The sequence below is a fragment of the Melopsittacus undulatus genome, chromosome 10 (assembly GCF_012275295.1).
Source record: "Melopsittacus undulatus isolate bMelUnd1 chromosome 10, bMelUnd1.mat.Z, whole genome shotgun sequence".
Lineage (NCBI taxonomy): Eukaryota > Metazoa > Chordata > Aves > Psittaciformes > Psittaculidae > Melopsittacus > Melopsittacus undulatus.
In genome coordinates, this window is record NC_047536.1 from 1,687,451 (window position 1) to 1,700,709 (window position 13,259).

The following is a 13,259-nucleotide window of genomic DNA, read 5'->3' on the forward strand; positions in this document are numbered from 1 at the left end:
GAAAATGACTTAGGGTAACCAAAGCTCCTAAGCAGTCATCAAGTTTAGCTATAAATACAAGTTAATTATAATTGTCTAAGACATGATGAAGGGTTGCCTGTATCTTTCACAAGAAATCCACTTGGATTTAACTGGTAGTATAACTTATTTTTTTAATTCAAGATGAACTTTAATTTCTATTGCACTGTGATCAGATATGTTCGTTCTAGTTTTCATTATGATGTTCTCATCTCAGAAGACTATGAACAGGTGAAGTTTCCTTTCTTTCTTTCTCTCCACCTTATGTGGATTGGATATAAATTTTGTGACCTTTCTGTTCTATGAAATAATGAGAAATATCAACTGTGCTTCCTACTGGGCTGGATAACTCCTTAGAGAACCTGTTTTCTAGGCTTTAGAGGAAGCAATTCCAACCCTTTTCCATAAAAAGAGTTAATGAAATCCACCAGTATAATCTACACAATTACTTTCCCATGTTCATGCTGGCTCTTACTGCTTGTCAACAAGGTGGTACAGCAGAAGATTGCTTAGCATTTGTGCCCAGCAATCAAAATTCAGCCAAGCTGCTACCAAGAGAAACAATTTTAGAGAAAGAAAGGCAACCTGTTACAGACCTGAGTTAGTGAAAAGGAGCCTTGTCTGACAGAAAGGAGGAGAATGGCTTTCTATTAATGAAAATAGTCTGAAGCTGACACCAGACGATGTTTTAACATTGAAATTTAAAATCCTTGTTTCTGCAGGTTAGGAACATGAGCTGTAATGCAGTGAACAACTACACTTGACAGTTCATCACTGATCAGTGTTGATATGTCAAGCCAAGTAAAATCCTTTGTGGGAGCAAGTCAATAATCAGCAAATTAGGTACATGATTAACCTGAGACAACAAGATGCAGTTCCTGTCTGAGAGCCCTGCTGAGATTTAACCTTCTCAGTATTACTGTTTAGCAAATATTCCAAATGCCTGGTTTAGTCAGTCAAACTGATGTAGCTGTAAACTTGTCTAGAAGCAGTCTTGTGTGCCATGTGCATAGGGAATGGAGCTCTGGGGGGAAAAGTGAAAATGCAGTTTTGAGTGGCAAGCAGACTACAAACAGTCATGCATTGCTTTCAAGCAAAATTCTTCCAACTTGTTTAGTAATAAATAGAAATAACAAAATGCACATTGCAGGCTTGAATAATCAATAGGAAAGTAGGAGAAGGTAGTGATATTAATAAACTTGATAATGTATAGAAAGTGAACTGTAGATGTCAAATAATGCATGAAGTGGCTTTGCAGAGATTACAGCAATTATGATGATGCTACACATTGGTAGAACATTTAAAATGACTCATGGAATAAGGTAAGCTAGATAGAAACATCATTATAATGTCTGGAGAAGGTAGTGCATGAAGTGGTAAGGTTTTAATTTCCAGCAGTGTTGTATGCTTACAAATTTTCCATGTCAAAATGAAACCTGTTTTCATTTATAGCAGGAAATGGCTTTATTTGAAAATACCTTAAATAGCCAGAGAGCCTTAGTGTTACCTTGTTTTTAGGCAGTGCCCAAACACACTTAGGTGCTCTAGCCACCTTAAAGTTACCTTATGGCAGCTGAGCTGTTAGTAATAATGCTGTGAATGCTGTGCAGCACTGGGCTGGTTTTGTGGTGTCATATTCAAATGTTGAAACAAATTGGTTGGCTGTCACTGTGGGTATCAGATGTTTCATGGGTGTATTTTAATGAATAATTACCAACTGGATTTTATGAAGAACTAATTTTAATGCACTTTGCAAACAAGTTTCCCTGACATATGTTTTCTTGGCTGCTTAGGTCTTCCAGGGCTTTGGCATAAAGACAAATGCTAGCCACAACTCCAAACATGTTTTTCCTTCCTCCCTCCTCCCCCACTGTTTGAATATGCATCCATTAAGAGCACTAAAAAATTCTTTCTTTTCAATTCCTAATTTCAAACACTGTTGGGGATTTTGTGGAGGCATGCAAATAGTTTCAAGTCTAGGAAGAACAATAAAGATATCTGAAGGGGGGCTACAAGAATGCTGAAGAGTGACCTTCATCAGGGACTGTAGTGATAGCACAAGGGGTAATGGGTCCAAACTGAAACCAGAGGAAGTTCAGGTTAGATATAAGGGCTCTTCCCTGGAGGGTGGTGAGGCACTGGCATAGATTGCCCAGAGCTGTGGCTTCCCCATCCCTGGCACTGTTCAGAGCTAGGCTGGATGGGGTTTGGGTGCCATATGGATAGCATTGGGCAGTGTAGTCACTATGGTATATGTAAAAGTCCAAAGCTGTTTTGCTGACTCCCCATGATTACTGGAAAAGGAAAGTCCTTATTAGCCTGTGAATAAAAAGCTTAGGAGGATAGAAAGCACTGAATGGAGAAATTATAAAAGCAAATTGCCCAGAAAGAACTTAGTATGAGATTTAGGTTTGTAAATAACAGTATGCAGTAGGGTTTTGGTATGCTGTGTAGTAAACATAAACCAACTTACTGAGAATGTGAGTTGAAATGTTATTAGAAATACAGGTTGGCAAGTCACTGCTTCTATGGAGCTTTAATCATAGCAAGTACTCCCCACTGCAAAACTGATCTCTGAGGATGTAGTAATTTGGAATTTCTGGTGCAGTTTGTTTCTGAGCAGCTTTTGCCATTTTTGTGTGATTTTCAGCACGAAGCCCTGAAATATAAAGGATCATTAAAAGAAAGAAAGAAAAAGAAGTCAGTGAAAGTTCAGAATTACTTCAGAGGTTCAGCTGGGTTTGACAGATCCATTCCCCAATTCATGTGACTTAGTAGTCTCTTCCTTAGCAGTTGTGTTAGATTAAAAACTCTACAGTTGCTTCCTAATGATCATGAAAGTGCTTTCATTCTTTTCCTAGATGGTTCTTCTATGCATAATTGTCAACAAGTAGCTTTACATCAAGAGTGATATCTTCAGCACAACATTATAGTCTGTAGTTAATCATGCATCATAGTTAACAGGGCCTCAAGAAGCAGACTAACGATCTAGAGAACCATGTGAAGAACTCTTACCCGGTTATGAATTCACAGTGCCATCTTGGGGACCCTTTATTCAGGGCATTCAGATTTTGGGGTACCTGGTACTTGCTGACACATTAAGATTTGTACACCCAGGAAACCACCAGCAGAGACATTCTCTTCCTTCTTTTTCCTCAGCACTGAGGAATCCAAAGAGGGACAAAAATGTATTGTTATGTCCTGTATCAGTTTGCACCAGTACTTTACTGTTCATAAAGTTATTCAGGTTTAGTCATTTTGCTTTTGCCTGAGCTTGAAATAGTTCTTCCTAGTAGTACTGAAGACAGGCAATACCAGTCATAACTTTACCAAAGTTAAAATTGTAGCCTTATGGGAGGTCATGCCAAGGGACCTGCTCTCACTAGGTCACACCCCATCATTGTGAAAAGAGATTCTGTAGCTAAAACTACTTCAAACTGTTTCAGCCTGAATACTCTTCCCCTTCGATCTTGCCAACTGCTGAGCTTTCTCTACTATATGAGGTAGAATCAGCATCAAACAGAGGGGAGGCAGAGGAACCTGCCAGCACAAGCAGAGACGAACAGCATGTTGCCAGTGAGAAATGTCAGCTTTTATTGCTACTTCCTTAGTTGACCCTTTGTGAACAATTGTTCTGAAGAGCAAGATTTCTTTTTCCCAAGATGTTGCCCGAGTAATAACATTTCCCAAGGAGGTGATGAGTCTGTCCTTAACCTCTGACTGTTAGACGATGGGTTTTAGCAATATTTCCAGATGTCATTGCCTTAAGAGATAGATGTGTGTGTGTTTGGCACCTCTGATACTCTGAAAGTTACTGACATGCCAGAATTCTCTACATCTCTGGCCTGCATTGGCTTAAATGTACTAACTTAGCTGATTTGCCTTCTCCTGAAATAATCCTTTGGGGGGAAAAAAGAAAAGGCTCAAGTGGATGGCAATCTGATATTAACAGTTCAGTGACAGTTTTGTTCCACCTCTCCTACTCTCTCCCACAATTAAAGGCATAGGAAAGAGTGGATAATGCTCTTACTGTGACAATAGCTTTCAACATTAGTAGACCTGGGCTCAAATTCCTACCCTGCCATGGATTTCCTTTGTGGTTGCATATTGGTGTCAGTTCCACATGTTTAACTGGAAGGTAATGGTACTTCCATACTTTTCCCTTTGTTGTAAGGCTGAGAGTATCAAGGACTCTACACTGCTCGTATATAACTGCTACAGATTTTCAAACAGAAAGGTCAGCTTTCATACCCCACTTTTAGAGAGATGTGTGGCATGGCACTTGGTGTTAAATCAATTCATTTGCTTGTCTCTTCTACTAGAAGGGAGAGTCTTCAATATTTTATTGCATATTGTGTCTTATTTACTAGAACTCACTGTTAATGAGTAGAACACAGCGCACAGAACAGCCCTCTGTGGATGTTTAGTCTGTTTAGGATGCAAGATTATAGTTCTCTATTTTAACTGAAAGCAAGTGAAGGTGTATGTTTTCCCATAGCTGTCGCAAGCACAGACTGTATGTGCTAGAGGGAAATGCAATGAAACTACTGGCAAGCAAGCAAGCACATGCTATTACTGTATTTTATTGAACACATACATCTTTCTTTAGACATGTCTATCTCTCTCTATCTACTCCTACATAGATAAATGTGTCTAAAACAAGATGTGTTTTCATGGGGGACTTGTTATGCAACTATCAAAAGATTAGATATATCGTTTTTGTTGTTTCCTTAAGGGCTTCCCTTAGATAGGGACTATGAGAGCTAGTAAGTTGAGCATTAGCATCAGCTTGAGGGCTCCAGGATCACAGACATTAGAAACAGACAAAAAGCCTATTAGGACAGCTAGTCCAGCTGCTTTGTTATGCAGTTATTCCCTGTTGTAGATTAACCAATATTTCTTCCAGTCCTGTTTAATTGTGTGGTGCAGTGGCATCTCCACTGGGAGGCTATTTACTGAGCTTAATAGATGGGAAGCTTATCTGACATTCATCTTGAATTCCTTTCCTTTCTTTTTTTAGTTTCATGCCATTAATGGTGCAATTCCTGTTATGCTCTAAATAATCACTTACTCTCTTTGATCCCTTTTCCAAAGATTAATGTAATGTTCTACCTTACTTGGAAACCATCCAACCAGGAATTCTCAATTTTCCTTAATATAAGTTCAATTCTTTCAGCCACTTGATTTGTGTTATTCCTTTCCATGCTCCCTCTGGTTTTTGTATCCTACTTGTTCCACATACCAACTCAGGTAAGCAGCTCTTACTCTGTGATGTAAGCTTGTACAGTGTCTTTTAATCTGGTGCTAACATTAGACAAACACATTTCTTGTTTGGGCTGTTCCTCTTTGTTTTGACGTTCTGGGGGCTTCCATTCAATTATATGTCTGGAGCTGCATCCAAGACTTCTGTTCCTCTTGCAGCAAGAATTTATTGTAGCAATTGCTTAGGAAAATGTTTGTATCTCATAGGGTGAAGGTTTTCAGCTTTGAAAGCTGTGCAGGAACCTAAAATTTGATGGATCATATCATTGATTTCCATTTCTTTTTCAAAACCCAACCTATCAAGAAATACCATTTGTACATATTTTGATCTCGTATGCAGAGCAAAGATGCATGACCCTATGGCACTGCTTAAGAAAGACAAAGCCACAGAATCTCTGTGTGTGCCAATGTTGACTAGTAAATATTAGTTTTATGTTGATGTATCTTCCAGAAATACCACTTTCTGACCAGGTAGAAGAGAAAATAGGGTGTGAGATTTTGAGCTGACAGGTCTGTTTGTTGGGGGGGTTGGCTGTTTGTGTTCTTTTTCTTTCCCCCACCCCCTTGTTTTTTCCTGCTGCAGTATGATTTCATGGAACGCTTGGATGGGAAAGAGAAATGGAGTGTGGTGGAGTCCCCACGGGAACGTCGAAGTATTCAGACCCTTGTTCAGAATGAGGCTGTGTTTGTTCAGTATTTGGATGTGGGTTTGTGGCACCTGGCATTTTACAATGATGGCAAGGACAAAGAAGTGGTCTCTTTCAGTACAGTTATTTTGGGTAGGTATCTCCACAGCCTGAGCATTGTTCCTGTCTGTTTATACTTTGCCTTACTTAAAGCCATAATACTTTGTTGTGATCTTCAGTATTAGTCCTGTTTATCCTTATGGGGTTGTTGGGTTTTTTTTTCTCAATACTATGTCAAAAGGTCTGCAGTGGTGTGCTGATCTGAATTTGCTTATTTCTCTTTTAAGATTTTTAGCATTGCCATAGATCTTGAGTTTAGTTCTGGAAAGCAAGACTCACATCTAAGTTCAGTCTGGGTTGAAGCATTCCCCAGTTAATATTCCTCTCCTTTATCTGTTTTATACTTCCTGTTTGCTTCTCTGGAGAAACTTCTTTATCTGGAATAAAGAGTATTCTTTATTATGGAAGAGGATCTAACAGGAGAGCTGTTTAATCATAGTAGAAAGAAAGCACAACAAACTGGCACCTGCGAATGAGGTTATTGTTTGCAGAGATTAATTGTGAATGTTAGTTAGCTGTATGCTGGCTTACAGCTTACTACTCACTCCCTGCCAGATAGTGGGTCATATCCTCAACACAGAATCATAGAATAGTTAGGATTGGAAAGAATCAAGAGCAGAAGAACATCTAGTCTATGAACTGAGAAGCCTGCAGTTTGTTAAAAAAATAGGGTTACATTTAGTTGAAAATCAAACCAAGTCTAAGTTCTTCCAGGGTTCTTGAACTTTCCAGGCTTGTTGAACTTAATGAACTTTGCTGAATATCTTGTCACAGTGGCATAAAAATTCTGTGATAGTTTCTGTGTTATTCTGTCCTGGCTGGTGAAGTGTTAAATTGCACTGGATTGTCTAAAATTGTAATACCTGTTAGTTTAGGGGAAGAGAAACTGCAAAAAGTCCAAGTGAATTTTTAAGCTTGGTGAAAAAGGTTGGAGGTCTGTTGCAGTATTACCTGAGTAATGATATGAAGCTTATATTTTTTCCTTTTATATTAGTATAAAATTCAGTTTGTTGGCTTAAGACCAAAGGGTACAGGAGGACAGCCAATACTCTGTCACTAAGTATGAACCTAATTGTTTCTGTTAACCTCAGCTGAGGTGAAAAAATTTGTCCATAGCTTACATCTGGTTTTGTAACAGCTAGTAGATGCTATACATGTATATATATATATGTATATCTGCAAATTTGCTCATAGGAGACTTTGTTTGCTTCTTCAAAACCAACAAGAACGTTTGTGCTTATATCCCGTTACACCTATATTGTGCTTAGAAAACCTTCAAATGTGATAAGCTGTCCTTCGAAGGGTTGTCTGTGGTCTATGCCACAGCTTTCAAGAGCATCAAAGGTCTAATAGTCAGGTAGACTACTTGATAGTGCAATAACAGTAATTGGGCTGAAACGTAGAGAAAAGTATAGTGGTTTATTCAGTTCAGAGGTTTCCCTGCACACACCTAGTATCAGACATTTCATTATCAAAGGATCTGAGACACCTGCAAGTTTCTCTGACATGGAAGAGGAGTAAGTATAACAGAAATGATGTTAACACTCAGAGAATACTAAATTTACCATTATTTTGAATACATGGAAAATGCTTTTCTGTGCCATGAAGCAAAATAATGAAAATAATCTATAGACAAGTTTCTTCATGAGAGAAATTGATATCTTTGAGCATTGCATTTCAGGGTTTTTCTCCATTGGTTACATGCATCTTTTCAAGTGGCCAAGTTAATGACATCTCTGAACATTTACTTTGTGGTGTTTTTACTTAGTGTCCTGCAACTGTGAAGCTAGGATTAGAATTGTGCTTGAATCTTTCTCCTCTTTCCAGTTTAATTTGACAGAAAAATACTTTGCTTGGTTCTGCTAGTTCCAAACCCAACATTCATTTTCTGTCTTGTGCAGCTACCATTTGCTTGGTTGTCTGCAACATTTAGTTTGGGACCACAGGTGCCACAACATCAGGGAGTAAGAGTGAGGAGTAACACCATTCCAGTTAGAGTTTTGTTCCAATAATTCAGTGTTGGAAATAAGCTGCACTGAAATCCAACAGCTTTCAAATGAAAGTGATTTTAAAATTTTATTTGAAAATTGGAATTTTATTTGTAGGTTCCTGTGATGTGAACTCGTGTGTGTATTATCCAAATAAAAACAGAAATTGGGGAGAGGTATTGTGGTACAGCTGGTGTGCTGATTTCTCAGGTTATTGAAGTCATCAACACTTCAGTCACTCATTTCAACTGTGGTGTTAAACCTTGTCTGATGTTTTTACAGACCTTTTCTCCATCCTGTTGGGTGGCAACTTGCACCTTTTCTATGCATTTTTTAAGGATAAAGAATATTTTCTGGAGCAAAAGAGCTCCTGTTTGTCGTGTTTAGTAGATATTTGTGTCAGCTTAATTAATGAGGCTTTAAATGTCTGTAGAAGAAAGGGAAGATATACTCCTTCGGATTATCAGTTTCACATGGAAGAGTGGTTGTGCAAGTTAAATTCAAGGTCTAATTGCAAAAGGGAGATTGTCGATTTTCCTGATGAAGCATTATGTTTGCTACACAATATGAATTCAGACATAGCTGTAGAGTTCTTAAGAGCCAATCTTGTCTGCCTGTTGGAACAGAGAACTTGAGCATTATTAGACTACTTCAAGTTCTAATAGTGCCCAGAGACTTCATGTATGACTTCAGTGTATCATTAGACCTCTACACATACTCATGCTGCCATAAAACTTGATATCTTTCTGCCCCACCTGAACTTTGCAGTGTTAATATGATTAGCAGTTGTTCTCCTAAGTATTGAAGACAAAATAAACCAAAGAAAAACTAAGTGAAGAATCTGTAGCCTAAATGGGAACCCGCTAATGTGCCTGTGATGCTTGTATTTCAGATTCAGTGCAAGACTGCCCACGTCACTGTCATGGGAATGGCGAGTGTGTATCAGGTGTCTGTCACTGCTTTCCAGGATTTCATGGAGCAGATTGTGCTAAAGGTATCATTGTCCCCGTGTTTACAAATAACCACAGTGTGTGTTTGTGATGTATGGATCTTCAGTGGCTGCTAGTTAGCATGGGTCCAAGCTAGATTCAAATAGGTCAATACGCATTTTTTTCCTTAGATCTCTGTTAAATACAATTGAGTGGAAGTATTGCTATGTTGCCACTGAGGTTCCACAACTACAGATCTTTTTGTGTCAAAGGTAGTAGGCAGAAATGGCAGAAAAGGTTTATTTTCTGCAAAACTGGATAAATTATCAATGCTTTCAGATAATCCTTAACTGGTCTGCAACAGAAGACTGATTATCTTCATTGATAGCATGTAATGTATTTTCTGGCTTGGCTGAGCCTTACTTCCAATACATAGCATCTTTCTTGCATATACAATTACTCTTTGACCAAAGAAAGGTCACCATTTTTGGGAAAAGAAGTAGGACCTGACAAAGTCTTAAAATAGACTTTTTCTTAAATGTTGATTGTAAATTTTAGCAACTAAACCTAGGAGACGCATAATTCTAAAGGATTAAACAGAAATCTAAAAGCCATCTGTGGATTGGCTGTATGTATTTACTAAGTTTTTCTGATAGTTTGGGATAGCAGTCACAGGGAAAAGATTCCAAAAGGAGGACCTCTTTAGTTTATACAGCTAGTAGCACGTATGTTGTCTAAATTCAATGACTGGCTTGTATCCCCTGCTGTTTCTGAACAGTCAGAACATTTGACAATTTACTTCCTTCTTAGTGTGAGATTTAGGCATACTATCAGTAGCATAAGCTTATCATTATTTTCCACAGGGATAGGGTTGTTAGTGTTCAAAGGGGGAAAGCCTACTGTTTGAAAGCTTTTTGACATGCCTTGAAAGGTCTTAACAATGTGCTCATTTCTTAGATTCCTGACCCAGTCCTGAGCACAGTTTGTTGTGCCCCACTTCTTTCACTGGTGTAGCAGGGTGGCATCCAGCATACCCATGTGTGTCTATAAGATACTCCTTCAATAGCTGTTACAGTAGTACTGGAGGGAGTAATTTCCATTTTGTGTCTCCATGTTTGGCTCTTGAAGGTGCCCCAGTATAAATATATATATATTTATATACATATGCATATATATATATATAAATAGAAGAAAAGACCCCAAGGGCCTTGAAAAGCTAATGATGTTATTTCAGTACTAGTCCTACTCATTTTAAAGAAGGCTTCAACTAGCTTGCATGTTGTTTGATTACCTGAGAAATTAAAGCACTTTGGCAAATCTATAGAGGAAATATCTGTATATTACAAAGTAAATGGTATGATAATGTGTGCTATAAATACACAGTGACAGCTATATGCATTTCTGTGGTGTTAACCTGTGAAAGTATGCATGCAGTGACTGTGTGCTTCACTGCCACCCTTCACACTTCCATGGCCATTAAATCAAGCCATTTGCATTTTGAGTCGTGGATCAGCCCTGCATTGTGTACTGAACCTCTGTTTAACACTGTATTCAATGTTAATGCTAGAAAGTACTTGTTCAGGCTGTGTCAGATAAGTAGTCTTTTTGGTAGGGTACTTGTCAGACTGTATCTGCCAGGCTTCTCCTGCCCCTCAGTACCTTCCCTCTGCTTCCTGCTTTGTCCTTTCTGTGTTGTCTCTTTCTCTTCAAAAGCAGAAATGGTTTCTTGGAAGCTTCTTTCAACTCTTTTACTGTTTTCTTGTCAGACATCATGGTATTTCTAAAGAACAAAGAAGCTTGAAAAGCTACATAACCTGAAAAAAGCTGTGTTGACAGAATTCTTGTGCAGCTATGTGCTTGCACAGAAACACATCCTTACACTATGAGACATGCCCAGAAGTGTACTGCTGAGCTGGGTGTAAGGGCTGTATGCCTCACCCATTTCACAGCGCTGTCAGCCCTCTTCTAATGTCCACAGATTTTTCTGCCTATTTGAATGCAGATTGTATCTGAGAGCAGTTTCAGAAGACAGAAGTCAGAATTGGAATTGGCTGCATGGTAAAACACAGGAAAATGAGAGAATTAAATACTTTCCAGAATGCTGTATGTATGGACACATGTTTAATATACATTTACCATAATGTTACAGTTATATTTAAGCTGTCACAAGTATAGAAGGATAATGATTTTCTTTCCATCTCATTTTTTTAATTATTATTTCCCTAGCAACACATCTTTCACTGTCTCAGTTCTCCACTGTAAAATAATTTGAGGCAAGACTTACATAGAATAATGTGGAGAAAATGTGCACAAGTTCCTCGGACAGCATTTAGAACTTGATTCGTGCAGTAACACAGCAGTACAAGAGCTTCATATAGGGTGAAACCCAGGTTTGATAGATATGAAGCATGATCTTTTATAGCAGTGAGTCTCCTGTTACAGGGCTGCTCTTGAGGGCATCAGGAGCAATGAATCTTGCAAGAAGTTGTCTGCAAACTTATTGCAGACAGTGTGCAGGTATTCCCCCTGCTATTCTATGTATGTAGTTCTAAAAGATAAAAATGAAGGAAATCTATAAAAGACAGCTCAGATTTGACTTCTGATCCATTAGTTCCAGGAAAATACCATGAAAATTACTAGAGATGAACTTTTGGACCAATCCACAGGCTGAAATAAGTTTTCATACCCTGATTGAAGTGAAAGAAATTTCACCCTCTCACACACTCTTGCAGAATACTGTGAAGGTTTATTTCTCACCCTTATCTGTGGAAATAGCTTATTCTCAGGTAGCCAATATCAACAGATTTATTTCATCCTTGCGCAGGCAAGATTGCCTGTGAAATCATTTGGAGTTTAACCTAATTAAGAATTCCATCATGCACACACAAAGGTAATCATACAGTTTAATCTCATGTGGATAAAGCACAGCATATAAAGAAAAAGAAAGCCTGATAGTCAAAAGATAATGCAGTGGGTGGAGATGTATCCTGATAAAGAAAATGTGTACAGTTAAAGCCAGTGGAAGATTTGCTGTAAATTGAAATAACCTTCTGTCCACGATTATCTGTAGGAGTTACTGATAAGATGAGATGCTATGGCCAAGGATCGATTAAAGAATCAGACTTGCAGCTATGATTATGTTATTTTGGTGTGTTGTCCCTTTTTTATATTCATCTCTATTTTCCTGCAACCTCTATGGCATAACCACCCAAGATGTCCTTCTTAGTGTTCCCACTGTTAATGTCTAATAATAGTTTGGTCTTTCAGCTGCCAAGTTGTGTAGTAAATCTGCAAGCAGACATCTTTGTCATGTCCTGCTTTTCCCCATCTATAGGGTTCAGTGTTACAATGAGTTGGGTACCTAGAAGTGACTCAGAGTTGGCTACAATTTCGTCCCATCTCACAATATATTTGAAAGGCATGCAACTCTTCCACTCCTTTAACAAAGATAATGTCTGGTACTGATTTGCAGATGTGCTCAGAGCCTCCTTCAGTTTCACATTTTAAAATACTAGGATTTGCATCATGAGCATATTTAGCTAATCGGAACAGGTGAACCAATGCACCATCACATGGGATTTCTGCATTGACATGATGAGCAGAGCCTGTTAAGGGATGGTATCTCATTTGTAACAGAAGGAAAAAATTGAGTCAAGTCAGATGCCACGAACTTGCCATTTAACAGATACTTTCCATTGATTATGCAATATAATAAGAAACCTGTTTAATATTTGAATCTAAATGGATTGAAGGTTTGGGGTTTTTTTTAACCAGAAACTTGTGCCATGTTTGATCAGTTGACTTTTTAATCTGATTTTGAAAGCTCTTAATTATTCAGATTTCTGTTATTCGCAGTTTCTTTTCCTGTTCTCCTTGTGTGGGGTTTTCATTCTTTTATTTCCATTCTGTTTGTTTTTGGCTGACTGGCAAAGGACGGCGCCACTTTAATAAGTATAAAAAGAAGGGTAGGTTTTTTTACATTCCTTTTTCGTTCTTTTGCAACATCAATTTAGTTTGACATAGTTACTAAGCTGTAGTCTATATATTTTTGCATTTATTCTAATGGCTTTGCTGTTTCTGATAATTGCCCTGCAGCACAATGAGAGTTCCTACCACTGCCATTTCCTTTGTTATGTGTGTGCTGTTAATCTCTGCATAAAACTGTAAAAAGCTGACAATTATTAGGTAAGTAAGGTATAATTGCTCGAAGTAGCAACTCTTGCTTTTCCTCAGTTGTTATTCAAATTTCAGTTGTTTGGGACTCTTCTTGCTCTGAGGTTATTCAGAGCCTTATTGCTTGGGCAGTGGTGCATAAA

At 38.3% G+C, this 13,259-nt stretch overlaps 1 protein-coding gene across 3 annotated transcripts in view; it reads left to right on the plus strand.

Moving 5' to 3' along the window:
- Positions 1 to 13,259, plus strand: part of TENM2 (teneurin transmembrane protein 2) — a 509,002-nt gene that overhangs the window by 394,929 nt on the left and 100,814 nt on the right. For all 3 annotated transcript variants that reach the window (XM_034066670.1, XM_034066671.1, XM_034066672.1), the window contains 2 exons: positions 5,864 to 6,059; positions 8,907 to 9,008. In XM_034066670.1, coding sequence (XP_033922561.1) covers positions 5,864 to 6,059; positions 8,907 to 9,008 — 298 coding nt within the window. The remainder of the gene's footprint in view (positions 1 to 5,863; positions 6,060 to 8,906; positions 9,009 to 13,259) is intronic.